The sequence below is a fragment of the Haliotis asinina genome, chromosome 10 (genome assembly GCF_037392515.1).
Source record: "Haliotis asinina isolate JCU_RB_2024 chromosome 10, JCU_Hal_asi_v2, whole genome shotgun sequence".
NCBI lineage: Eukaryota > Metazoa > Mollusca > Gastropoda > Lepetellida > Haliotidae > Haliotis > Haliotis asinina.
In genome coordinates this window covers 23,250,210-23,276,786 of record NC_090289.1, presented here as the reverse complement: position 1 = coordinate 23,276,786, position 26,577 = coordinate 23,250,210, and the positions used below count along the sequence as shown (strand labels likewise).

The following is a 26,577-nucleotide window of genomic DNA, read 5'->3' as shown; positions in this document are numbered from 1 at the left end:
CCACTCAGACAGTTCCTGACATCTCTGTAACATGCTTTTGACTTCAGCTTTTGATTATGTACAGGAAGGACCAAGGGATAATATCACCAGAACAAAGATCACTGGAAAATCTGACAATTACTGCATCTCGGTATGCTTCGGGCATCATCATCTACGGGAGACGAGTAGTGCCAGAGTGTTTCTGGGAAACTCGTAAAGGTGGTGGGATGGTAGGTAATGGGAGATCTTACATCCCTGGCACCAGATTCTATGGATTGATAAATGGCACAGTTTGTAGCAATGGTCAATAACATCACAGTGCTAGCTACCGTATCTATGAAAGTTATAACTGAGTGTTTGAATCAACGTTCTTGTGTTTTATGGTGCGTTCCAGTTAGTATTCGCTGGCTGTATAGTTTCAGCGTGTAATATCTGATACTATTCTGGTGTAACTGCCTATAGATATATCCGCATGACCACGAGCAGTATCTGTCATCAAAATTATCTTTACCAACAAAGAGTCCTAACAATAGTAAGGTCATAATATGTCGTCATATTCCAAAGAAGATCTGTGTACTAAGATTGTTTCGTTCAATTATATAAAGTCTGATGCACATAAAATCGTCACCGTGATTTACGGATACAAAAACTACTAAATCATATTTCGAGTTTAGGCAATGGAGATTGTTTATATGAAGAAGTACAAGAGAGTGCACTTACACAAACAATCTAAATGTATTTCAGATAATGTAGTTTCACGTAATGTATTTCCCACTGTTGCAGACTATGTTTAAGAATAATGTCCCAGCAAGGCTTCCATACCATTCAATTGCACAATCAGCACAGGTCATGAGACGAAACTCAGATATTGAAAGCGATGGAAAATCTGTGAATGAGGCAGGGGAAATGCGTACTGGTGGCGCTAGCGGTGACAGCTTTTGTTGCGAAGGAGGAACTCTGATAAGCGCGGAGGGCAACAGGATGAGTTAATTCCCTAGAAATACGAAGTTAAACACTTCGAGTTTTTTAAACACCAAATTACACATTAAGATTCTGGCCAGAGGCATCAGGTGATCCATTTGTTTTGGGCGTTTTAACAGTCTGATTGAAAATTTGTCAGCAGCTGGGTTAAGCAGATGTGTCTTTGAAGTAAAGAGGCATATTTTGTGTGATACAATTATGGTAAAAATATATTGCCGTGATATAGATGGAAAATAGAAACTAAATGCTAGTTCGTTTGAACAAGGAAACATGTCAAAAACAACCTTAATTGCAAACACCAAAACAATTTGCGTTTTCTCTCTGAGTATTTTGTTAAATACCAAACTGTCTTTCCAAGGGCTATTCCTTCGGTGCGATGTAAATGTATCACAAAGCATTATGCAAACACTCCCTCGTTTTTGCAAAATAAAGAAGAATTCGTAATGTGACACACTGAGGTAATATTTTAGTCTTCCTTTGGTAGTTATTAATTCTTCAGTTAGCGTTAATATTTATACCCAAACTCGTTCAAGGCTTTACATAGATGCATTCAGATCAATTTTCATCCTACTGATTCGCCATAAATTTCAGTTTGACTAATAGTGATCTAGTTCTCACTCCGAGATGACAGCTAGATGACAGTAGATGGTTGTTTGATTTGTGCTGAACGCGCCACAAGCTGTGAGTCGCCTTGTATCATGATGTGTATGTTTGGATTTGATGCATCCTGAGTTACCCTGCATGTGCTTCAAGATGGTGACATGATGTTGTTCCATTTGTTAGAACCAGTGATCTTTGTGATACTGAAGAATAATCTAATCATTAGCAGCACCAAGAACGACCTTTTAGGAAGTCAAAGAGATCAAACTTGTTTATTGATTGTTTTCGCATACTTCAACATGCAGTGATATTCAACGTTGACACACAGATACACACACCTTATACTTTTGGCATGAGTGTGGTATATTTCAAGAACCACGGTATAATCTAACAATGAGTGTTTACATGTATCACATTTATTTAACACATTAACTCTACACGTAATGGACATCGTCAGAAAGGGTTATGCCAAAGACATATAAAAAACTATATTTTGTGAATTTTCGTGTTTCCTTTCTTCATCCGAATGACAAGTGAGCCAATGATTAAACACAGTTAAAGTGCAGAGATCCAGAATTCAGTGGCAAGAACCGCCCTGTTCTATGTGTGAATTAGCAGACTTGTGGTCAAGTCGATCTGTTGGCCATCTCCAGCTGCCCATGTGGCCAATCACTAGTCACATCAAATACTTACGAAGCAATATGTTTTATTGGTTGCTATATAGTGGGTTTGGATAGTAATTACATGCTTCGCAACAACCTGTTCCTTGTCTTGTGAGGGTGCAGATGGACATACTAATGTCCATTTCTCTCTGAAGATGTTATATCATTGGATATACCTTACATCTCTCCCTGCTGCACAGGTAATTCATCAGTCTGAATACTATCTGGATGACAAACTTGCATTTACAAGGAGAAACGTCAAATAATAATCCACGAAATATATATCTGCAATCTTTACAAATTGTCAAAATTGTGAGACATGCGGTGACGGGAGTTTTTCTCAGTCTTACCAACGGATAGCATGGAATACGCATGATGCATCAGCTTTCTGGACATATACAAGATCAGTTTGAGTACACATCTACAAGAAGACCGGAAATATTATAGACTGAGATATTTTGAACGTAATAACCTTTGGTCAACTCGGTGTATGTCCCCAGTCGGAACACCTGGTGAGCCTGGAGGCCGAACTCATATGTTTGACCAGATATATGAAAACAACTGTGTGTGTGTCTCTGCTACACTGCAATAGGCAGGTACACACCCATGCATTAGACAGACACACTGAAGGTGCCTCTTCTGAAGACATCTGGCATACATATAAAAGGTATACTTCATTTTTCCTTTCCCAGACGAAAAGATAAGTCAAAGTAATAAAATTACAAATTAAGAAAAATAAAGCTGAAACAAAGGGGAAAAAATACGGAAACAATGCTGTTCGTGACAAAAAGTGGCTACAGCAATGGCCTCGGAGAACTTCTGTTGGAGGCCTGCGGGATTTGTCTCCCTTGGAACTGCATCGGTTGATAAATGCCTGAAACGAAGACCACAGATGTGAATGCTAATCTTCCTCAGACTATTGCAACTCCATCACTTCTTGGTATTACATTGCACACTACACAACAAAGGGCTTTATATTCTACACACTATCCACTACACACTATTACACTGCACACTACACAATGAGCATTACACACAGTACACTATTCATTATAGTCTATTACACTCCGCACCACACACTATTACATTGCACACTACATAAAGGGCATTATATACTACACACTATTACACTGCACACTACAAAAAGGGCATTACATACCACACACTATTACATTGCACACTACATAAAGGGCATTATATACGACACACTATTACATTGCACACTACACAAAGGGCATTATATACTACACACTATTACATTGCACACTACTCAAAGGGCATTATATACTACACACTATTACACTGCACACTACACAAAGGGAATTATATACTACACGCTATTCACTACACACTATTACACTGCACCCTACACAATGAGCATTACACACAGCACACTATTCTCTATAGTCTGTTACACTCCGCACTACACACTACTACATTGCACACTACACAAAGGGTATTACATACTACACACTATTACACTGCACACTACACAAAGGGCATTATATACTACACACTATTCACAACACACTATTACACTGCACACTACACAAAGAGCATTATATACTACACACTATTCACTATACACTATTACATTGCACACTATACAATGGACATTTAACACTGCATACTATTCACTACACAATATTACACTGCACACTAAACACTAAGACACATTCTAAGGATTTAAGGGCATGGAAGATTAAACTCAATATGAATGAAAATGCGACGTTAATCTACAAAATATCTTGTCCGATCAGGACTGGGGTAGGTATATCTTATGTTGTGTTATTCTTTGTCGTGCCTGTTTTCCGAAACCATACCCACATACGCTCCCAACAACACCCTATAGATGGAATGTTTCAACAAAAGGTGTGAGTGTACATGCTTTCACATTTATATATAGGCAACAAGTTTGTGTTTCCCTGAAATATTCATAGCAGTTACATGAAGGCATATATATCCCACCTGATCCGCTGTCTCGTAGAATTTGTCTTGACAAGGACCTCTCGGATCCTGTAAAAAGAAACGAAGACAGTTACGCTAATACTTGATACATTGTTATCTGCTTTATTGTCGTTTTTGTTGTTGATAAACTTTTCAAGTTACATATTTAAACATGCTAACGTATAAAATAGAATAACTCATTCTGTATTACTCTTCAAACACGTGAACAAAACTCCGTTATCATTGGCTGTTTTCCTTCGTTCTTTAAAACCATGTTTGCGTAATTATTAGATTCCTCGATACGCATTTGGAAGGTCACGTGTTCACTTACCTGACCCCCCCAAACTGCATGTACCGCAGCACAGGTCGAGATTAAGTGGGCAGTCAGCCTGTGGGTCGAGATGCGTAGTACACCATGTGCTCTTGTCTCCATACTCACACCCTAAACAATACAGTCAGTATAATCAGACAGTAACCTGCATTCGTGCCACCAAAGAGTAACAACAATGACACCTCGTGAGAAAACTTATGAGTCATCACGTGTTAAAATGTAATGAAACACGTGGTATGGTAAGATATAGTCAGATTCGTTGTTTAAGAATGTTGTGATACACGTGATGTGGCATTATGAGATTACTGGTGTGACACAGTTTGTGAGAGACGGCGTGTGACAATGTGGTTAGATACAGTTTGTCACAACGTGACAAGATACGATGTGTGACACACAAAGTGTAACAATGTAGTGACACATCTCATGTGACATGTGTGGGTGTGACAGTTTGGTGAGATACAGGTTGTGAGGTAAGACTGCTGTGACAATCTGCTGACAACCACAGGGAACAGGGGATCTCTTCTGACAACCCAATCGAACATGACATCGCTACTGACAACTAGGGACAGGGAGTCTATAAAGCACAAGGATCACTGCGAGCTGGCTCATATTCTTTTCATCGGGCAGTAGGACCTTGTTTGGTGCCTAGATCAAAGTCTCACCAATTTGACTGCTATCCTTCATGTCAGTGCAAGTCCCGCAGCAAATGTTGTCATTGTTGTAGCAGCCAACGGGATACTCCAAAGATTCACAGTCTTTGTGCTTGTCACCATATTCACAACCTGAAGAAATATACAACTGTTTACAGCAATATTTCCATAGTAACCGATAAAGGATTGGGGATTATCCGTTGGCTCAGTCAACAGTCATTAGGCGACAAGTAATGATCTTTGAATCCCATTATTTGGTATACTTCACAAAATCACCAATTTGGCATTTTCTGCAGTTCATTTCAACAACGGATGACGTAAATGTTACTATAACTCTGCAAGCAAGGCGAGCAAAGACAGAAAACTTCTTTGAAAGGCATTTTAGAAGTTGTATAGGTGAAGGAAAAGTAAGTTCTATGGATAGTCAACTTCTTTATTGCCATGGGTGCGACCTTTCGAAGTAGGTACTAATACCATTGTGAAGTAAGTGTACATCAACTACGTTGCTCAAACTAATCAGTAATCAAATGTATTTCTTTGTCAGTTGTATACACACACTTGCAGCTATGTATATAATCGCCATGTTACAACTCTATGTATCACTTGCTTGATAACAAAGTATCTACATCGAAACAGCATGAACCAAACAGTATTACAGGCATTTAGTGAAACATGCTAAATATGCCAGGAATGAGTCTTGGATTGCTATACCATCGGTTGAACGACAACATGAGCCACGGACCTACGTGTGTCTTGTTGAGGAAGCTCTCGCAGGTCTTGCAGCAGAACTCGCTGTTGAGATAACAGCCGTAGGGTTTGTCCAGGTCGGTCTCACACCACTGGCTCCTGTCGCCGAACTCACAGCCTAGGATGGGAGGACCAGGTTAACAACACGGGAACCTACATTCAATGTACATAATGTAAACAACCTGACATACTGATGGGAATTCAAGCCCTGCCTTCGTTGTCAGGAGGAGCTACCCTTATGATACACCGGCGTTAAGAAGGTTTATACGCTGCAGTTTTTAAAGTATAAGCGCTGGAAGAAATGGGCCTACGTTACTATAACCTTTCTGTGACCACTGTACCTGGGTTAGCAGGGTTGTAGTATTGGGGACAGGTGCCACAACATAGCGCACTGTTCTTGTAGCAGTCATACGGAGGGTGCAGTGTCGTCTCACACCACGTACTTCGGTCTCCGTACTCGCAACCTGAAAAATCAGGATATAACTAAATACATTCCTACTCAGTTTATTTGTACATTCATTCATTCATTCATATTACGTTCTTTTCACTACAAAGTCAGTAATCTTATACAGGTCACTCGTCACTACGCACTCGTCATTGAATATATCGTATTTTAAAAGTCTCACGAGTATCAAAAGCTTCTGTCCACATTTCTGATGTGTGTGGGAGGCATATACACATGCCTTTTGAGGGGATGTACTTGTCGTTTTCTATTAAATCGCCAAAGACCGAGTTGCTGTGCCGGAAGTATACGAAACTAGGTCGTCAGCGACGGGTTTTACGGCCTCCGGCAATCTGATTGGTTAATAATGCAAACTACAACTTCACATGGGTGTAAAAACTGGAGTGTGTTTTGTACACAAAAGTGTTAACCATTGACGTCTAACTTATTGGTCAGATTTCAAAGTGAACGCCGCTAATTGACACTGATTGAATTTGCTCAATTGACTATTCACACCATGAATTAGTGTTAACTGGAACTGTCGAGGATTTCAAAGTGAGCATCGCTAACTGGCAATGACACTGATTGAGTTCGCTCAGTTCGTTATTCACACCGTTAATTAGTGTTACCTGGGACGCGCGGGGAATGCAAATCAGTTCGCTATAGCCGGTAAGTTATAGAGAATTCGTTATTCACGACTTTTTATATGATAACATATAGTGGTTTATTCGGGACTTTTAAAACAGTTCTCTATAACCGTCAGTTCGTTATATCCGTGTTCGTTATAAAAGTATTCTACTGTATGTACGTATTACATATCAATATTTCAGTTTTCGTCGTACGTTGTCATTGATATGATCTGATATTGTTCAATACAACACCGACTTACCTACTCGTGATTCGTTGAAGTGGTTTGCACATGTGGCACAACACAGGTCCTCATTGTCATAGCATTCAAAAGGTGGATTTAGCGTTGTCTTGCACCAAAGACTCTTATCGCCGTATGGGCAGCCTGAAATGAACATCTGTTTCATGAATCCGGCACTAACATAAGTATTATATATCGCAAGAAGAAGGCATCCCTGTAGGAGGAATGATATTAGTACGTACAAATCTGTACAACACACCTCATGACTATTCGAACTTTCTTCGAACCTTACAATGATTGGAACACACAAGACTCACTTGGTCGAGTGGGGTCCTTGTACATCTTGCAGGTGCCGCAGCAGAGGTTCTCGTTCTTGTAGCAGCCCATGGGGGTGATGAGGTGAGTGCGACACCACGAACTCATGTCGCCGAACTCACACCCTGGAGCAAAACCATACATGAGTTATTATGTTACGGTTATATATCACGAACATTATATATCTAGACTCCTAACATTCACAGATTAATCCATTCTACGAAACACACTAGTACTGACTGAAAGCATATGCTACAATCTCCTTAAGCGGCTCTTAGAAGCAACAGATGCTCAGAACCTGTTCTTCCTTGGAAGTCCCGTGTGGTAACTCACCTGAGTTTCACTAATGAAGGAATAGTATGATTATGGATCTGAAATAATGATATGCGGGACTGTTTTCGTAACCTGTATTTAGATATTGTACTTGTTGTTTTCAATAAGAAATGTAAACTACCAGGCAAAAGAAAGTTATCACTTTTAAAGTAACTGTATGAAAAGCAAAAACGCTGGTAAAGGTTTGAACCCACAGAACATTCGCCAAAACGCAATATGGTCCCGATACCAGCGCATTTGTCCGGAAACGTAGCTCGAATAGTGTATTTTTATCAGACAATGAAAAGGGTCATTGTACAATAGTGGTCCAAATGCACGAGCATTATTGTTGCACAAATACCTACGGTGGTCAGAGACAGCATGCAATAACCAAAAGACCACCACGAACGTACTAAGGCATACGCAAGCGCAAAGAGACAGGGCGATCGGTATGGCCCATATAGGGGCTTCAAAATGACAATTGACTAACCCTAGCTCAACTGCAGCCAGGGCACCATCAGTAAACTGATAAACACCTACCAGGAAATAGGCCAGACCCATGACCACCAAAGATCGGGAATACCCAGAGTCACGACACCGGCCGAAAACCGCTACATCCACATCCGGAACAGTTTCGTGACGGCGACGACAGCACTAGGTCACCACGACTTGGTCTAGCTGGTATACGAGCCTACGCCCAAGCCATGGAATGGCCTTGACCCGTATACACCGTCTTGAATTGGGCAAGAACTGCGTTGAAGACGTTCATCCACTGCCAAGTGGAGTCATTTTGAATCACGACAACACAAGGCCTCACGCCGCCAGGATTGTTCGAGAATACCTGCACAACGTTAACGTATTGCTTTGGCCAGAGCGTCCTTCAAACATGAACAGAATTGAACATCTCTTGTATCATCTTGTCAGCTTAGGCAGCGTGTAGCACCTCCAGCGAACCGACAGGAACTTGAACAGACTCACTTGGACTTATGGAACAAAGTCTACTTTCATGAACCAACCTTAACACGGTTTCCTGCTGTCATCCGCCGACTGACGACGTGTAATTGTATTGCTGACCCCTTGACTCTTTCATGATGAATTTAGGCGAATGCAAGACCAGAATTCAAATGAATTTTCAAATGAAATTTCACATTACATGTATTGGAAAATGAATTCTGTTTGTAAAATATTTGTCATAAATGATACATTTCTGTTTCTATCTTGTGTTCAAGATGAAGTCGGTGGTATCTTTCCTTTGCCCTGTAGTTAGACAGATCAAAACATTTTAGAAGAGCTGGAAACAGTCTCTTGAGTTGATGGCTATGTATTAAGCGGACACTGTTTTGTCTAACGCAATCCTTAAGGTTCAAGATTTGAATACCTGGTATGCCTTTGTTTATTTCTGTACACGAGAGGCAGCAACGAGATCTCGTGTTATTATCGTAACACATTTCCGGTTCATAAAACACCAACTGTGCGCATGTGTAGTTCTTCCAAACAATACCGGGCTGGTCTCCCTGTGGACAGTAGTCTAGAACAAAACGATAGAACATGAGTAAATATAGCTTTGTTAAGGTCATGTTTCCTCCTCCTTGTATTCAGCAAGTACAATGCGAACTTATTATGAAGGGAGTTATAGTTCTACCTACCCAAGGATTCCACTCTTTTGTTGCTGAAGACACACCTTCCCTTCTCACATACCTACAACGCACCAATGTATCTGGTAAAATAAATACTGAAGGAAAATTATCAACTTCCTGGTTTGGTTTGATTCCGTGATTTATCCTGTCAGAAGAAGACACCGTCGTTCCCATCCAGAATATCCAGGGTATCTTAGCTCAGTGAAACCAGTGTCTCGACTTCCCAATATCATTACAGTTATTTATCGTAAGGATAGTAGAGACTCCATTTCCCAAAAACGTATACATGTATATAGTTGTACACTGTAAGAATAGTAGAGACTCTCCATTTCCCAATAACATATATATAGGTTTACATTGTAAGGATAGTAGAGACTCTCCACTTCCAAGTAATCTTATGGTTTTATATTGTAAGGACAGCAGAGACTCTCCATTTCCCAGCAATCTAAAAGTTTTAATTTGTAAGGATAGTAGAGACTCTCCATTTCCTAGTAGTTTTATACTTTTACATTGTAAGGATAGTAGAGACTCTCCATTTCCCAGTAGTCTTATAGTTGTACATTGTAAGGACAGTAGAGCCTCATCATCTCTAACTAACGTTACAACTAATGTTACACCACAGACCATGGTCTCTGGTTACACCCAAGAGATCACCGACCAGTGTTTCGGCTGATCCTCTTGTCGCCTGATAACAGTAGCAGAAATCCTGTCCACTTGCTGACCCAGGTTCAATGTGTGACCACTTGCCTTCTTATTGCCACAAGCGTATCCGTCCGACCCTTCGTAGTTGTTGCATATGTTTTGCGTCGAGTTGCTCACATGGCACCATATGTTGGTACATATGTGGCTATAGTCTTCTGGCTTGGAGTAGAAATCCTGCAGTAAAATATAAGGCTGTGTTCCGAGAAAATGTGAGTGTGGGCGTATGGTGTAAAGTGCTTATCAAGAAAGTGTGTGCACAATGTATAGGGGTTAGTAAGAAAGTAGGTGTATGATGTTAAAGAGTTTATCAAGAGAATTGGTGCATGGTATGTAGAGGTTATCAAGAGAGCGGATGCATGCTATGTAGAGGTTATCAAGAGAGCGGATGCAATGCTATGTAGAGGTTATCAAGGGAATGGGTACGTGATTTATAGAAGAGTGTGGGTGCATGATGTACTGAGGTCCGAGAGAATGGGTGCATGGTGTGTAGAGGTTATCAAGAGAGTGGGTGCATGGTGTATAGAGGTTATCAAGAAAGTGGGTGTATGGTGTGTAGAGGTTATCAAGAGAGTGGGTGCATGGTGTATAGAGGTTATCAAGAAAGTGGGTGCATGGTGTATAGAGGTTATCAAGAGAGTGGGTGCATGGTGTATAGAGGTTATCAAGAAAGTGGGTGTATGGTGTGTAGAGGTTATCAAGAGAGTGGGTGCATGGTGTATAGAGGTTATCAAGAAAGTGGGTGCATGGTGTATAGAGGTTATCAAGAAAGTGGGTGTATGGTGTGTAGAGGTTATCAAGAGAGTGCGTGCATGATGTATAGAGGTTAAAGATAGCGAGTGCATGGTGCATAGAGGTTATCAAGAAAGTGGGTGTATGGTGTGTAGAGGTTATCAAGAGAGCGTGTGCATGATGTATTGAGGTCCGAGAGAATGAGTGCATGGTGTATAGAGATGTTATCAAGAGAGTGGGTGCATTTTACAAGCAGGTTATCAAGGAAGTGCGTGCATGATGTGTATAGGTTATCGAGAGGACGGGTGCATAATGTATAGAAGTTATCAAGGAAGTGCATGCATGATGTGTATAGGTTATCGAGAGGACGGGTGCATAATGTATAGAAGTTATCAAGGAAGTGCATGCATGATGTGTATAGGTTATCGAGAGGACGGGTGCATAATGTATAGAAGTTATCAAGAAAGTGCGTGCATGATGTGTATAGGTTATCGAGAGGACGGGTGCATAATGTATAGAAGTTATCAAGAAAGTGCATGCATGATGTGTATAGGTTATCGAGAGGACGGGTGCATAATGTATAGAAGTTATCAAGAAAGTGCGTGCATGATGTATGGAGGTTATCAAGAGACTGGAGGTGGGGTGGTTACGTCTTGTATTACGATTACGCATTGTGCTCAGTGAACTATAAGTAATCATGTCAGCGTACATGGGACGAGTTTGGACACGTACGCGTCCCGTAACGTAAATTCATTCCACAAAATCATTAACACCGATTTATGTTTCTGTCCAGGTACCAGAAGGCGACCCCATTAACGCTTAAAGCAATACGATCAGTAGTATGATGAGTCACGAGTGTACGCCCAAACAGATTCCAAATTTGGGTTTTCACCTACATTTTGGACTATACTTTACCTTGCAGTTGACTGCCACTCACGCACAGAAAACGTGTGTTTTCCATGATACGTTAAGTGTGTACTGGTTTCATTCCTAGGGTGCTCGTACCAATTTCAGTGGAAGAGTCGCTACCAGACACTACCAGAACTATTGCCATTTTAGATTCCTGAAATGTCCAGGAAACATCTGTCCCCTGCTTGGGTGTTAATATCTGTTTGATGTCACAGCACATGGAAATTACCACCACTTCCTAAATCTCCCATGTCAACAATAACACTAATATTTGTACTGTACAAAATTACGTAAACATTTCTAAACAATTTCTAAAAATGACATAATATCTGTGAGGTCATTATTTGATGAATCTTATAAAATGATCAGTATGAGCTACTGTGTGGAGACATTTGAATTTCAATGTTCTGTCAAAACCACGAACGGTAGTCTCAAACTTTACATACTAGCACCAGTCCATTACGTAATTCTGTCTGAGTTGTCTGCAGCATCCTAACACCCGTATGTCCCTACCCTGCAGAAGTACGATCCCCTGCCCTCAATGAGCTCACACTGCTGGTCCGGCGTGTACAGCTCCCCCATGTGGATGCTGCTTGTGGGCCCCTCGTTTTTCTCCACCTCGTGCTTGTTATGCAGGAGGCACAGATTCCTATCTCTAGATAACAAAGAAAATGCCATGACATGAAATCAACTCCCAGACGTACAGGTAACGAAGCGTCCAATAGATTGGTCACTAGCATTACACGGCTGTTGTAAAGGTAGCCTAGCGTCCAATAGATTGGTCACTGGTGTTACATGTCTGTTGTAAAGGTAACCCAGACATGCAGGTAACACAGCATTCAACAGATTGGTCACTGGTGTTACACGGTTGTTGTAAAGGTAGCCCAGACATACAGGCAACACGGCGTTCCTTAGATTGATCACTAGCATTACGTAACCCTTACATCGTGCTTGATGGTCATTCTTTCAGCTTGCGAGGTCTTCGTGAACTGTTTCACAGACAAATTAATTTGTTTACAACGAAGTGTCAGAAACGAAATGCCAATGCACACATATTAGACTAATGAGGTTGATTATAGCTCCAGCTGTGTATTAAGATGCTGGCCAGACCGAGCGGTACCGCTCGCGGTGGGAAGTCAGTTGACGTTTGTCCACAGAAGCATCCGTTCTGACACCATTCACTCTCCTAGTTGATGTTTATGGACGTGGCATCAAGAGCAAGACTTGCAAACCCCCTCTATACACACCTTCTGAGCTGAGACAACAGAGTTTCGATATATTCCACACTGCACGGAGACAGGTACCATCTGTTTGTGGAGTTGATCTCTATTACTGACGCCATCAAGAACCCGTCACTAGCACTACATGCGTTCTCTTCTCCGTCATGTTTGGCACCCAGGCTGAAGAACAAAGGGAACGCTAATTACATGCCAGTGCCTGCCTTTCTATCCAATAGTGACAAGACCTACCTCAGCCAACACATACCTTCAGACAGTCTGGTATGTGTATCTGACACAAAACATACCTTCAGACAGTCTGGTATGTATATATCTGACACAGCACATACCTTCAGACAGTCTGGTATGTGTATACCTGACACAGCACATACCTTCAGACAGTCTGGTATGTATGTACCTGACACAGCACATACCTTTAGACAGTTAAATACGTATATCTGACACAATACATACCTTCAGACAATCTGGCATGTATATCTGACACAACACGTACCTTCAGACGGTCTGGTATGTATATCTGACACAACACATACCTTCAGACAGTCTGGTATGTATATACCTGACACAGCACATACCTTCAGACAGTCCGGTATGTATATACCTGACACAGCACATACCTTTAGACAGTTAAATACGTATATCTGACACAACACATACCTTCAGATTGTCTAGTACGTACATCTGACATAACACACACCTTCAGACAGTCTGGAGTGTATATCTGACATAACACACACCTTCAGACAGTCTGGAGTGTACATCTGACATAACAAACACCTTCAGACAGTCTGGATTGTATATCTGACACAACACATACCTTCATACAGTCCGGTATGTATATAGCCGACACAAAACATACCTTCAGATTGTCTAGTACGTATATCTGACATAATACACACCTTCAGACAGCCTGGAGTGTATATCTGACATAACACATACCTTCATACAGTCCGGTATGTTTACAACCGACACAAAACATACCTTCAGATTGTCTAGTACGCATACCTGACACAACACATACCTTCAGACAGTCTGGAGTGTATATCTGACATAACACACACCTTCAGACAGTCTGGAGTGTATATCTGACACAGCACGTACCTTCAGACAATCTGGTATGTATATAGCCGACACAAAACATACCTTCAGATTGTCTAGTACGTATATCTGACACAGCACATACCTTCATACAGTCCGGTATGTATATCTGACACAACACATACCTTCATACAGCCCAGTATGTATATCTGACACAACACGTACCTTCAGACAGTCTGGTATGTGTATCTGACACAACACGTACCTTCAGACAGTCTGATATGTATATCTGAAACACCACGTACCTTCAGACAGTCTGATATGTATATCTGACACAACACATACCTTCAGATTGTCTAGTACGTATATCTGACATAACACACACCTTCAGACAGTCTGGAGTGTATATCTGACATAACACACACCTTCATACAGTCCGGTATGTATATAGCCGACACAAAACATACCTTCAGACTGTCTAGAACGTATATCTGACATAACACACACCTTCATACAGTCCGGTATGTATATCTGACACAACACATACCTTCAGACAATCTGGCATGTATATCTGACACAACACATACCTTCAGACAGTCCGGTATGTATATCTGACACAACACATACCTTCAGACAGTCCGGTATGTATATCTGACACAACACATACCTTCAGACAGTCCGGTATGTATATCTGACACAACACATACCTTCAGACAGTCCGGTATGTATATCTGACACAACACATACCTTCATACAGTCCGGTATGTATATCTGACACCACACACACCTTCATACAGCCCGGTGTGTATATCTGACACAACACACACCTTCACACAGCCCGGTGTGTATATCTGACACAACACACACCTTCACACAGCCCGGTGTGTATATCTGACACAACACACACCTTCATACAGCCCGGTGTGTATATCTGACACAACACACACCTTCATACAGCCCGGTGTGTATATCTGACACAACACACACCTTCACACAGCCCGGTGTGTATATCTGACACAACACACACCTTCACACAGCCCGGTGTGTATATCTGACACAGACAGGTTGCCGATACATCTCACATATAAGGATACAGATGCAGAAACACGAGGAATTTCTTAAATTCTTTGCGATTCCTTATCCCCATATGTAATTATTACTGGTGTGTACACACCAACACACATTTCCAATTTGCTGACCCACGTTGATTAAGTGGTAATCATTACCTTCGTAATTTTGAAAGTCCTAATTTCTGGCGATGTGTTATTTTGATGTTTAGCTTAATCAAGGACACTATGTTGCCTCCTACATTTCAGTAATTCCAGACACTTTGTTTCCCAACCGCCAGTATCAGGTGTACTTCTGTATACCTTCTGTGACTTTGTAAAGGAAAAGAAACAGAGAAAACCACGCCTCTGCGTTTTCAAGTAAGACCCTAATGTTCCACAATACGACTCAGTACGGTTATATTTTACTGTCACATCTACATGTTACTGTCACATCTGTATTTTACTGTCACATCTATATTCTGCTGCAATAAGCTAGATACCTATGTCCAAGTTCATGTGCCGTTATCTGTACAATCTCGAAGCTGAAGTCGTTTTCCACCACGGAGACGCTCCTGGTCGTGCACATTGTCCCCAGATAGGCTCGACCTACATGGAGTACGGAAACGGCATGACAATAATCTTGCTTATTCAGATACATAACTCACAATATGACGGATTCATTAGTTTTGCATCACTATAAATGTCATCAAATGTAATCAAACTTTATAGCCGCCCCCTGAATAACATGTGGACGCCACACCAACTAACTGGAAGGTTCATCAAAGCTAAACCTTCAGGCAACAACACAAGAATGAAGGAATCTCACCTGACTTTGATTTATCGCCGTTCTCCATCAGATCATAACTGTTGAAACAAAGATATCATGAGCAGTAATACGTGAGGTGGGCATGGATGGACACTACTACCTTATCAGATCCATCACTCACACATCCTCAAGCAACCAGCAGCAAAATGGGGGCGTCAAAAGGCGTGTCTTCAAATAAAATGGGTTACTATACTACAGGGTTATCGCTTTCAAAGTATTTGTATTAAAAACAACAATAAAAACCAGCTGGTACAGGTTTGAACCCAAGCAGAAAACATTCACCAAAACTCAATATAGTCCCGATGACAACGTAGCTATCCAAAAACAAATCGTGCATTTTTTTCATTGGATTTTTCCATCTAAATAAAACAGGTTACTGGTACTAAAGGTTTTTAAACTTTTCAACACGTTAGTTATTTTACAATAAGAAAGCATTGTTTTTTTGTAGATTACACTCGACATATTGAAGTATGTACAAGTGTAGCAAAAACCTCATTTCTATTTCTAAACATATATCATCATGGTCCTTATCATCCCAACATCAAAGCATTAAAACATCAAAAGAAATCTTAGAGATGACATGTGTTATCATGAGAAAAGACAAATAATCTGTTGCTCCTTTTGACAAATAAACACTGGTTTTCCGTTTTGTCCAAAAGATCAGCATAAACAGCGTATCATAATAATACCTTCGTGCAAAATACCCTAATTGGAGTGATGTTGACACTGTGTCCCACAACAAAAGTGAAAATACAACATTCTCTGTGATCTGAGGGCGATAACCTGGGCCAACATGTTTAACCAGTTAAATAGCACGTTATTCAGAAATAACGCCGCTTGGTGGCAGCTCCCTGCATTCCGAACATGTGACAGGTTGTAGCCGTTTCTCAGCCAATCTTACACTGAAGAAACGGGGGAGAGCCTCATCACAATAATCTCGTCATCTAAATATAACACAATATGCCACATTCTCCCCTGCGGACATAGTGTGCTTAACCATTCCAAATACTCCGTGTAGTTACATTTACAACTACACACCTATTTGGAAAGTTAAACCCATGTCTAAAACAACTCCTCTATTGAAATACAATTTACAAAATGATTACATAACCTGAAAGGAAGAGGTGTAGCAGCAGTTTTACAGGATGTGTTCCATGTAAGTCTTACCCTGTTATCAGCATCGCATGGTCAAACGGTGGCAACTTGTTGCCGGTCTGTGTCCAGTAGTAAAAGGCCCGCAGAGCTGTCTCCGATGCAATGAATTTATTTCTACTGGTCACAATACCGTCGGTCTGGCGAAACAAACAGTGTGCTGCAATTACTCAACAAACAAACTGATAATTCTAACAAATTATTTGAGTCGGAGATATACATAGACAGGGACTATATCGACTTCTAAAAGGAAGCATTCTTTTTCATTTATTCAATTTCAATACCACATCAAATTTCGTCTGAAAACTTGAAGAATAACAAAACACAAAACACGCGTGCAAGCGTCAGTGAACACAATATATTATGATCTCCATACGTTTAATGCTTAAATTCACAAAACACATGTTCCAGAAAATATATATGATTATCGATTTATGTTTGCAAGATGTCGTGGCCGACGGTGTCAAGGTTTGATTGACATGTACACCCGTTTTAACGAGGAAGTGGTTAACACTCTCATAGTGACACGCACGACAGGGAGTCTACATGTTAAAGTACTTATTCACCTTCCGCCGTTACATCTGGTGATGTTTCTTAGCATTAGTCACAGCCCTACACCACAGCTACCGATACAACTTCAAAGTCAGCTCGTTACAAGATCCTCCAAATGTGCCTATAGGGCTTCCTACTGATACGGCATGGATAACAATCGGTTGAGGTATAGGTGTAGATAAGATTCAGATTGGTATATACATTACTTACTGATACTGATGTAAGTAAGTGACTACACAGTTACTACTTGATGAATTGTTACATAATATCTTACTGACACTATATTCAAAGTGGTTGATAACCTCATGTTGGGTTTACTTACCGATACAACTTGGATGTCAACAGGTTGGACGGAGATCTTCAGACCAGTATCTCCAAGGCCTCTGTATATTGTGTCTATCTGATAACAGGAAGGATCCACAATAACAAACAGAAACTATCAACATCCCCACATGTCAAGCGAAGACACTCTCATAAGTGTTACTGACATAGTTTTAACATATCAAACATACTGTATATCGACACGAAAGCGAGATTCCAAATTATCAGCAAGCAGCTAGGGGAAATGCTGCTCCAAATGCGAACCAAACATTATCTAACAGCTGACAGGTTCTAGTCCTGCGGTAGGCGTCTCTCCGTCTAATCCCACGGACAGTTTCTGGGAGATAGATCTGCTCCCCCCAAAAGTGTTACAACATAGTGAACAGACATTATCCTGTTGCAAAGAGGCGTTATTTCCCTGCGAATGGATAGAACATGAAATCGTATGATTTCGTTTTCACAGAGGCATCATAAATGTCCACGTTAAAAAATACATCTATATGGGGAGTGAGTTTAGTTTACGTCGCAACCAACAATGTTCCAGCTATATGACGGCGGTCTGTAAATAATCGAGTCTGGACCAGACAATCCAGTGTTCAACAACATGAGCATCGATCTGCGCAACTGTGAACCGATGACATGTGTCAACCAAGTCAGCGAGCCTGACCACTCGATCCCTTTTGTCGCATCTTACGACACGTATAGTCGCCTTAGGTGACAAGAATGGGTTGCTGAAGACCTATTCTACCCCTAATCCTCACGGGTCATATCTATTTAGTGCTGCATGTAGTAAGATGAGATGCAAATCAAGTCGAGTAGATGCCTTATTAGTGTGTAAACATGCATTATTTAATTTCACGGTATAGCAGTTCTTCATTTGTTAACTATTATTATATAAAACACCGTTACCTTTTCTCCTCACTACAACTTGGCGCAATGCAGACTTCGTTCCACTCTCACACTTGTTAATAAAGTCATATTCTATCCAATTAATAAATACCATGTTCAATCATATGTATGAACTCTTACACACTGTACACAAATAATGTATAAGTTGTGTCCATTGCTTATTGGTAACTTTGCCTAGCGCCACTTGCAAGAATTTTCCCTCCGCACTGCCAGGCAATTCGTGGCAATACCTGTATTTTAGATAGTTTGCGCACTGTTCGCGTCCTGTTCGCGCAAAAGCTATGCACTTGGCACCCAATGCGTGACCGAAAATGGTGTCACGCTACTGGCACGCTATTGCACGACGTCTTTACGTCCAGGTCAAGTATTGTTGGTGAAGTGTTTTCGTCTAGCGTACGTCATGTTGCACACGATGCGCATTGTTAGAGCGTGCATTGCAATAGCCACTTCACGCATGCGTGAAGCAGTAGTGGTCCCGTTTTGTACTGCTTGCCGTCACGCTATATGAATAGCAGGCATAGCCCCCGGCTTCATGCATTGCTGTGGACTTACCTGATGAACAACAGAGAACAACCTCTTATTGCAGAAAAGAAACGGGTCTATATACAAAGAAAATCCAAGAGGCTACAGACATTGCCTGTTCCAAGAAATTGTGGTAAAGTTAACTCCTGATTTTGAAGAAAAAAAGACATTCACGGAGAACTGCTGGAGGTGGGACCCAAGCTAGCAACCACTCTTCACTTCCAACACACTGGTAATTCTTATGCAAGTCTATAGTACAGCTTCAGAGTTGAAGTTAATACAATCGATGCTGGACACAGGTTCTTGTTAAAAACGTCATAACTGTAAATATTTTGTGTAAAGAAAGGTATTAAAGAAACTGATTTTCTGGTCGCAAATAACACATTTACCTACAAAATATAGACGGGAATGGGAAAACATATCACATTTACAAAAGAAGAGTTAAGTTAAACACCCTGAGTGTCGGGGGTCATCAGAGGAATGCCCATATCCCTGGGATACGGTAACGGTCCAATGCTACTGTTCGCTGAGCCTAGAGAAATATTCTCCTCCCTATCGGCAACCCCTGCGTTTACCCCTCTCTGTGTCTCTGGTTCTTGTCCGGTTTCTTCCTCAAGTGTTCAGTTCACTGCTGGTCCTGCTCTTCTTCTGGTTGTCTTCCTCTTGGTATCTTGTCGACTGTTCGCTGATGAGCTGAGGAATGTGGGCACTGGCGATAGGCACAATATGAACAGGAGGGTCATCGCTGATTTAGTGTGTCAACTTCGTGACATGCGCAAACTATTTGTGCAATGACCACGTGAACAAGTCGTAACTATACAGAAGTCTCACCTGCTCACAACAAGTTTAGAGAGCGTGAACGTTGTGCAATCTGCAGTGACCATGTCGCACACAAATTGGGACAACGCGGGACAATGGGAATTCTCGCTTTTTTACTTTTAAGCTGCTTAAACTTAATGAGAAAAATTACATAATTAAATAATTGTCTTTCTTAGTGTACCATAATAATCAGATCAGCATTTAGTGTCACTGATCCGAATACTTACACCATGAATAACAGATGAATAGTGTTTCCAGATTGCATTTAATGCGTTCTTCTTTTTCAAGAACGCTGTGTCCCCGCTCATCTTGTGGTACCACCTATTGAAAAAAACACAAGAAGGTATTCATGTTGAGCAGCTTAGTTATGTACATCTCAGTCACTGATACATTATACCCGATCAATTTACTGCCTATCGAGAATGTCAGTGCAATGCATAAGACATATTACCATATCGTTCCACTGAATTCTGGTGCCAATTATTCAAAGTGACAATACTGCTTTCGTTATGATAGTTTGGGATCGTGCATAATCTAGCTGTACTACCACATGTGGTAACCGCCTCAGTTAAAATGGACACGAACAAAGACAAATTCGATACAAATGCCATGTCTTACTTCAAGTATGCGGAGTAGTCCACTACGACCAGCAGCTCCACCACATGCTGCTCAGCCATCTTCCTCATCCCTCCTACAACCAAACAACAGGTGTTACTGGTGGGCGGGTACTCCTTGACGACGTTACTCTGCACAGTACGTGTAGATAGTTTAGTCTGTGTTTCTAATGACTCCACACAATAGCAAAATCAAATAGTAGCGGCTCACTCTCCGTAGAAGGCCAGGTTTGATTCCCCAAATGTCATCAGTGGGGCTAACCTTTAGCATAACGCTCTACGTAATACTGTTGACATACTCCTTAATACGACGCAAATCCCAGCTCAATAACTGACCACACATATAGTAAAACTGACCATTGCGGGGACCGTTCATAATATATGGCTAAAGGAAAGCATATTTTTTTCTCTCTCTCTCTCTGTCTCTCTCTCTCTCTCAAGGAAAACATTATCATCAGGCGTTTAACTTGTGAGGAGCTGTCTGTCTAACCACTGGACTGTATCACCTTGCTGGAGTTACTTGCCGTTGGAAATCGCGACTACATTCAGTATACGTTCATGGTTTGTTTGTTTTGTTTTTTGTTGTTGTTTTTTTTATCCGTGAACATTACTAATTATGTAACCCTGGCTGATGCACGAACTGACATGATCTTTATGTTATTCAGATGATAACCGTAAGTGTTAGAAATTGAGCTTGGCGGGTCATCTGATCCCTCATTACAGAGCTCTTGCCCTTAACAAGGTAATTGCTTTGGTATTTCAGAACAGTTCGCTGTAAATATTTCACGCATGAAAACGTCTTTAAGTGTATACATCAATTATCTTTATCAGAATGACTTCACATATACTAAACAGAAAAAGGGACTCTACACTTGGAGAAATGACATATATCGAGTATGCGTAGGATAAGGTAGTTAATATGGGCGAATATCATAATAGCCAGGTCTAACCTGACGCATCCGCATTTTTCAACCACACGGGGTGCATGCAGCACGCGCTTTTGGGGAAACACAATCATTGCACGTGTGCGGAGTCACCTGACCACAATTTCATGTGCCGAACCTCCAACATCTGCGCAGAAAACGTTGACAATCCTTAAATACACATATAAATATCATGCCATGGCTTACAAATGGTGCACATGGACATGCAGTTGGTATATGGGCATATTTAACACTGACTGTCATTACGTGCATAGCCCTAGCTATGTGTAAGAGTTGGTGTCTGGTAAAAAGAGGTGCATGGAACTGAGAGGTCGATAGCTTGCGCTATATGCAAGTCAGGAGATAGTGCTCATACCGTTGATACCAGAGAGCACATGGCACTGACCTGGTATGGTTAACGGCAAGTCTTGCTGGACATCTCTGAACCAAAGCTTCAGTGCCCAAGGTTATCTGACACGGATTACGTCATCAATAGGAATAAAGTTTGTGATACAAAGAAGGATAAAATATCACTATATCGACAAGAGAGTGACAGATACAGATTGTTTTATGTCGGCGTCACGTGATTGACTAGAGTGAGTTAAAATTCCTTTGCTCAACTAAGTGACGGGAGAGAGAGAGAGAGAGAGAGAGAGAGAGAGAGAGAGAGAGAGAGAGACTTTTTACCAACAGATACCTCTTTGTCAGAGACGATTTTGAAATGTGATTGCGTTGTTATTAAATATCCATTTCTTTGTTTCGTTCTTAGGTATCGCATTATGTGCATAAGTGCATTAGCCCATGTCTAGTGAGAATGCTAAATGCAATATCTGACATTTGCAACGCCAATTTAAGGTTGATGCCATTAAGCCAACCCCGAGACGAAAACATAATGCGCTGTCCTGTGCACTTGTAAACAAAATATACATATGTTATATTCTCGAATATACGACCTTCCTCAAAACTTAACATAAACAAAAGTGAATTAATGTTAATCAAATTATGTTCAAATCAAGCAGTATTGTTTGATAAGCTGTGTTTGTTGATTCAACCACAATGTTTTCCCGTCTTGTCGTCGAACAATTTCATCCAGATGTTACAGGCATTTTGTGTCGTCTACAGGAGCACACATTGCCGTTTAGTTTTAGTTCCTATTTGGTAAATTTGGACTAGGGTCAAGGCTGGGTGGGGTAGGGGGGAAGATCGTCAATAAAATGGTCTTCGTTAAACCTAACGCTACCGTTTTGAATTAATCGTAAGCAAGCAGTGTCAAACTAACATTTGAGTGCAAGAGTATGCATGAAATATACACTATCTGACACACCATGTGCTATGTGTCGTAATGTGAATGCGAGAAAAAGACATCCATAGAATATGTGAGCCATATAAATATCCTATCATATCATTTAGTTTTGTTTGTCTTATGTTAAATGCAACATGTCTACCTGGAGACACATTGTACAATAGCGACTTAACACTAGTGGCTTGAATACCTTGTCAGTAGCCGAGCAATGAATAAACCTGATTGTCGTTTTATGCGGTTGATTATAAAGGTCAGGTTCACAATCGCTCCATTACTATACATTTCTGACATCCTTGTTACCTTCTCTACAATGTTCAAGTCGTTGTGAGCATACCAGATGAAACACATGTAGGAGATTTGCCAGACTTGCAGATAAGCTTGGTGGGAGTCTGGGGTGAGATGAGGCGTAACATGTTTAGTGTGGTGTTCATATTTCTTGGGTTACCGACACCTGGAACTGTTTGTTGCTGTTCTACAATAGTCCGACGTATGACCTCTCAGCAGGTGACACAAACCACCTGCAGCACCCTGCTTGACGGCCATTGACTCATTGGTCCACACACTCATATCTTTCCTCGGCAGCGTGAATACAGGATTTAAACAAGAACACAGTTCCTCTGACATGACTACAAAAATCAGTAAATAGTCAACACAGAAATTTTGCCATCAAAAAGTTCTGCGATCAAAAACTAAAACACTGTTGATGGCGAGATGGGATGGGATATTTTCGTTTATCGATCCAATTATATTCAGTGCATGTGAAATAGCTTATAGTTTAATTTAACTGACAGTGGCAGCAACTTGCTTTGTGGTTGGTTGTTGATTGTTTTAATTAGGATGGCAACAGTCTGGATATAGCATTGGTCTCACTGTGGGCCATGTATTGTGAAGACAGTCTGTATGTACTGTAGCATCAATATGGGCCATGTACTGTGAAGACAGTCTGTATGCACTGTAGCATCAGTGTGGGCCATGTACTATGAAGACTGTCTGTATGTACTGTAGCATCAGTGTGGGCCATGTACTGTGAAGACAGTATGTATGCACTGTAGCATCGGTGTGGGCCATGTACTGTGAAGACAGTCTGTATGTACTGTAGCATCAATGTGATCCATGTTTTGTGAAGACAGTCTGTATGTACTGTAGCATCGGTGTGGGCCATGTACTATGAAGACAGTACGTATGTACTGTAGCATCAGTGTGGGCCATGTACTGTGAAGACAGTCTGTATGTACTGTAGCATCAATTTGATCCATGGTTTGTGAAGACAGTCTGTATGTACTGTAGCATCAATGTGGGACATGTACTGTGAAGACAGTCTGCATGTACTAAAGCATCAAAGTGGTGTGCTGTGAAAACAGTCTGTATATAACAGCCTCTCCGTGGGCCATGTGCCGTGAAGACTGTCTGGGTATAACATGACTTCACTGTGCTGTGAAGACAGCCTGTGTGTACCATAGCACCAATATGGGCCATGTTTTGTGATGATAGTCCGTATATAGTATTACCTCACTGTGGGCCATGCGCTGTAAAGACGGTCTGGGTATAACATGACTTCACTGTGCTGTGAAGGCGGTGTGTATGTATCATAGCCTCACTGTGGGTCATGTGCTGTGAAGACAGTCTGGATATAATAGAGCCTCACTGTGGGTCATGTGCTGTGAAAACTGTCTGGATACAACAGATCGTGGGCCATGTGCTGTTAAGACTGTCTGGATACAACAGACCGTGGGCCATGTCCTGTTAAGACTGTACACAACAGAGGTCTTGTGAGCCTTATGAAGACAGCGGATACAACACAGGTCTCATTGTTGGCCTTGTGACGTCAGCCTTGATCTAACATGAACCAGCCATGTTTCAGGTTTCAGGCGTGACAGATGAGCCTTAGGCGCCGTTGTTAGTTCTATAACGTCAATCTCGATGAAACATAGACTCTGTCGTTGGCCTTGAGAAGTCAAGATCAAACACTTCGTATAGCCTCCTGTGTGAGCCTTACGACATCAATGCAGGTCAAACAAGCATAGGTCCCGACGTTAGCCTTCAGAAAGTCTAGATCAAACACACCTATAACCTCCGTTGTGGGTCTTGCGACTTCAGTTTATATAAACAAGCACAGGCCCTGACACTGGTTTTGTGACGTCAGTCGAAATGAAACAAGCATAGCCACCGTTGTGGGACTTTCAAAGTCAAGGTTGTTAAAAACAGACAACAGCTCGTGTGGGCCTGTACTTCCAGATTGTCGTGTGTGTATATATATATAATGCCTGACATGGACAAGGGTCATGTTAACAGCATTACGTGTATTCACTGTTATGTGGCAGATGATTTATATCTTCGCGAATGAAGTTACGTATCCCCAGAACTCCATAGCCACAAGAAACCTGCTGATTCATTCCAATTCAACAGGGACCTGACATACGTCATTCAGTTAAATATTACTCAAAACAGTTTTATTAGAAACTCTTCTTATCAATACATTTACCCTTGAGGGCCTCGTGCATGACAATCAGTTGGCTGGCTTTGCTCGCTGAATACATAAAACACGTAGCGATAGATACGAATGTATAACATTGTGATACAAGACAGTGACGTATTTTGTCAAAGTGGGTGAGTGATTAGTCCTTACCTAGCATCAGATATCAGAGACATTTGTCTTTGGCTCAACGGAATACCAGTAATGATAATAGCTTAGCAAATGAAAGAAGGAAGGAATAATGTCTTTTTGATTGTCGTGGCAAAATAGAAAAAATAGTATCGATACATCTCTCAAAATATATTCAACCAGGATAGACTTTGAAAGAAATATTGCCCATCAAATCAACAAAACACTGCACGTTTCTGAAGACGAATACTGTGATGACTTTTGTGAAACAACACCAGGATATGATCCACCCCAGAGACAGAATTGTCCATGAAGCCTACATTGCCTTGATTGTTACGTCAAGAAGTCCGATGTCCGGTAAATTATTACTTAAGTGTTGTACCTTATATTTAAAAGATGAAAAAGTATTCCCATTATTTGTTGAGAACGTTCAATACGAAGTAATAACTGAAATCACAATGGCGGTTGCCATTCACAAAAACTTCAGAACCTAGAGTTCAGTTTATGATGTATCACGTTTCAGAAATAAATTATTTACTTTGTCACCTGACTATAGAAACTCGGTGTACTCCCCGTCAGGGGGCCTGACAAGCGACCTCTCTTCATAAAACTGTCATCGCTTACACCGAAGGATACAGAGGTAGGACTGGTGACAGAAAGCCATTACCTTGGCAGCCTTTAACAGCCGTGTTATGGAAATAGCCAATACTCACTGTTGAAGAAGTACCGAGGCTGAGATGCGACGAGGCCGAGTACGGAGGTGAATGATAGCAAAATAATTCTCCATGACATTGTTGAAGAAAGTGTCCTGGCTTTAGTCACACAAGCAATTCCAATGACAACTCAGTGCCTGCTGGTTGTGACTGACCCACATTCAGGCAAGGCTGCCGGCACCTCT

At 41.2% G+C, this 26,577-nt stretch overlaps 1 protein-coding gene across 1 annotated transcript; it reads right to left on the bottom strand.

The window, feature by feature from the left end:
- Nucleotides 1-1,803: 1,803 nt before the first annotated feature.
- LOC137298983 (uncharacterized) lies at nucleotides 1,804-26,577 on the bottom strand. Its single transcript, XM_067831413.1, has 20 exons — nucleotides 26,393-26,577; nucleotides 20,856-20,928; nucleotides 20,465-20,558; nucleotides 17,989-18,066; nucleotides 17,130-17,254; nucleotides 15,963-16,000; nucleotides 15,637-15,742; nucleotides 13,059-13,211; nucleotides 12,325-12,466; nucleotides 10,219-10,347; nucleotides 9,481-9,532; nucleotides 9,213-9,362; nucleotides 7,525-7,647; nucleotides 7,229-7,351; nucleotides 6,239-6,361; nucleotides 5,893-6,015; nucleotides 5,163-5,282; nucleotides 4,501-4,611; nucleotides 4,191-4,238; nucleotides 1,804-3,096 (listed from the first exon to the last, which is right to left on the bottom strand). Exons 1-20 carry the CDS (start codon nucleotides 26,469-26,471, stop codon nucleotides 3,017-3,019), a joined length of 2,070 nt encoding a protein of 689 aa, XP_067687514.1. The 5' UTR covers nucleotides 26,472-26,577; the 3' UTR covers nucleotides 1,804-3,016.

Bases quoted from the DNA above. Each gene is read 5' to 3' on its own strand.
- LOC137298983 (XM_067831413.1), bottom strand. From the start codon at position 26,471: ATGTCATGGAGAATTATTTTGCTATCATTCACCTCCGTACTCGGCCTC. The intron at 9,363-9,480 runs GTAGGTAGAACT...GTTTTGTTCTAG, and splicing joins CAAAAGAGTGGAATCCTTGG to ACTACTGTCCACAGGGAGAC. The intron at 6,362-7,228 runs GTAAGTCGGTGT...CTGATTTTTCAG, and splicing joins CTTCAACGAATCACGAGTAG to GTTGCGAGTACGGAGACCGA.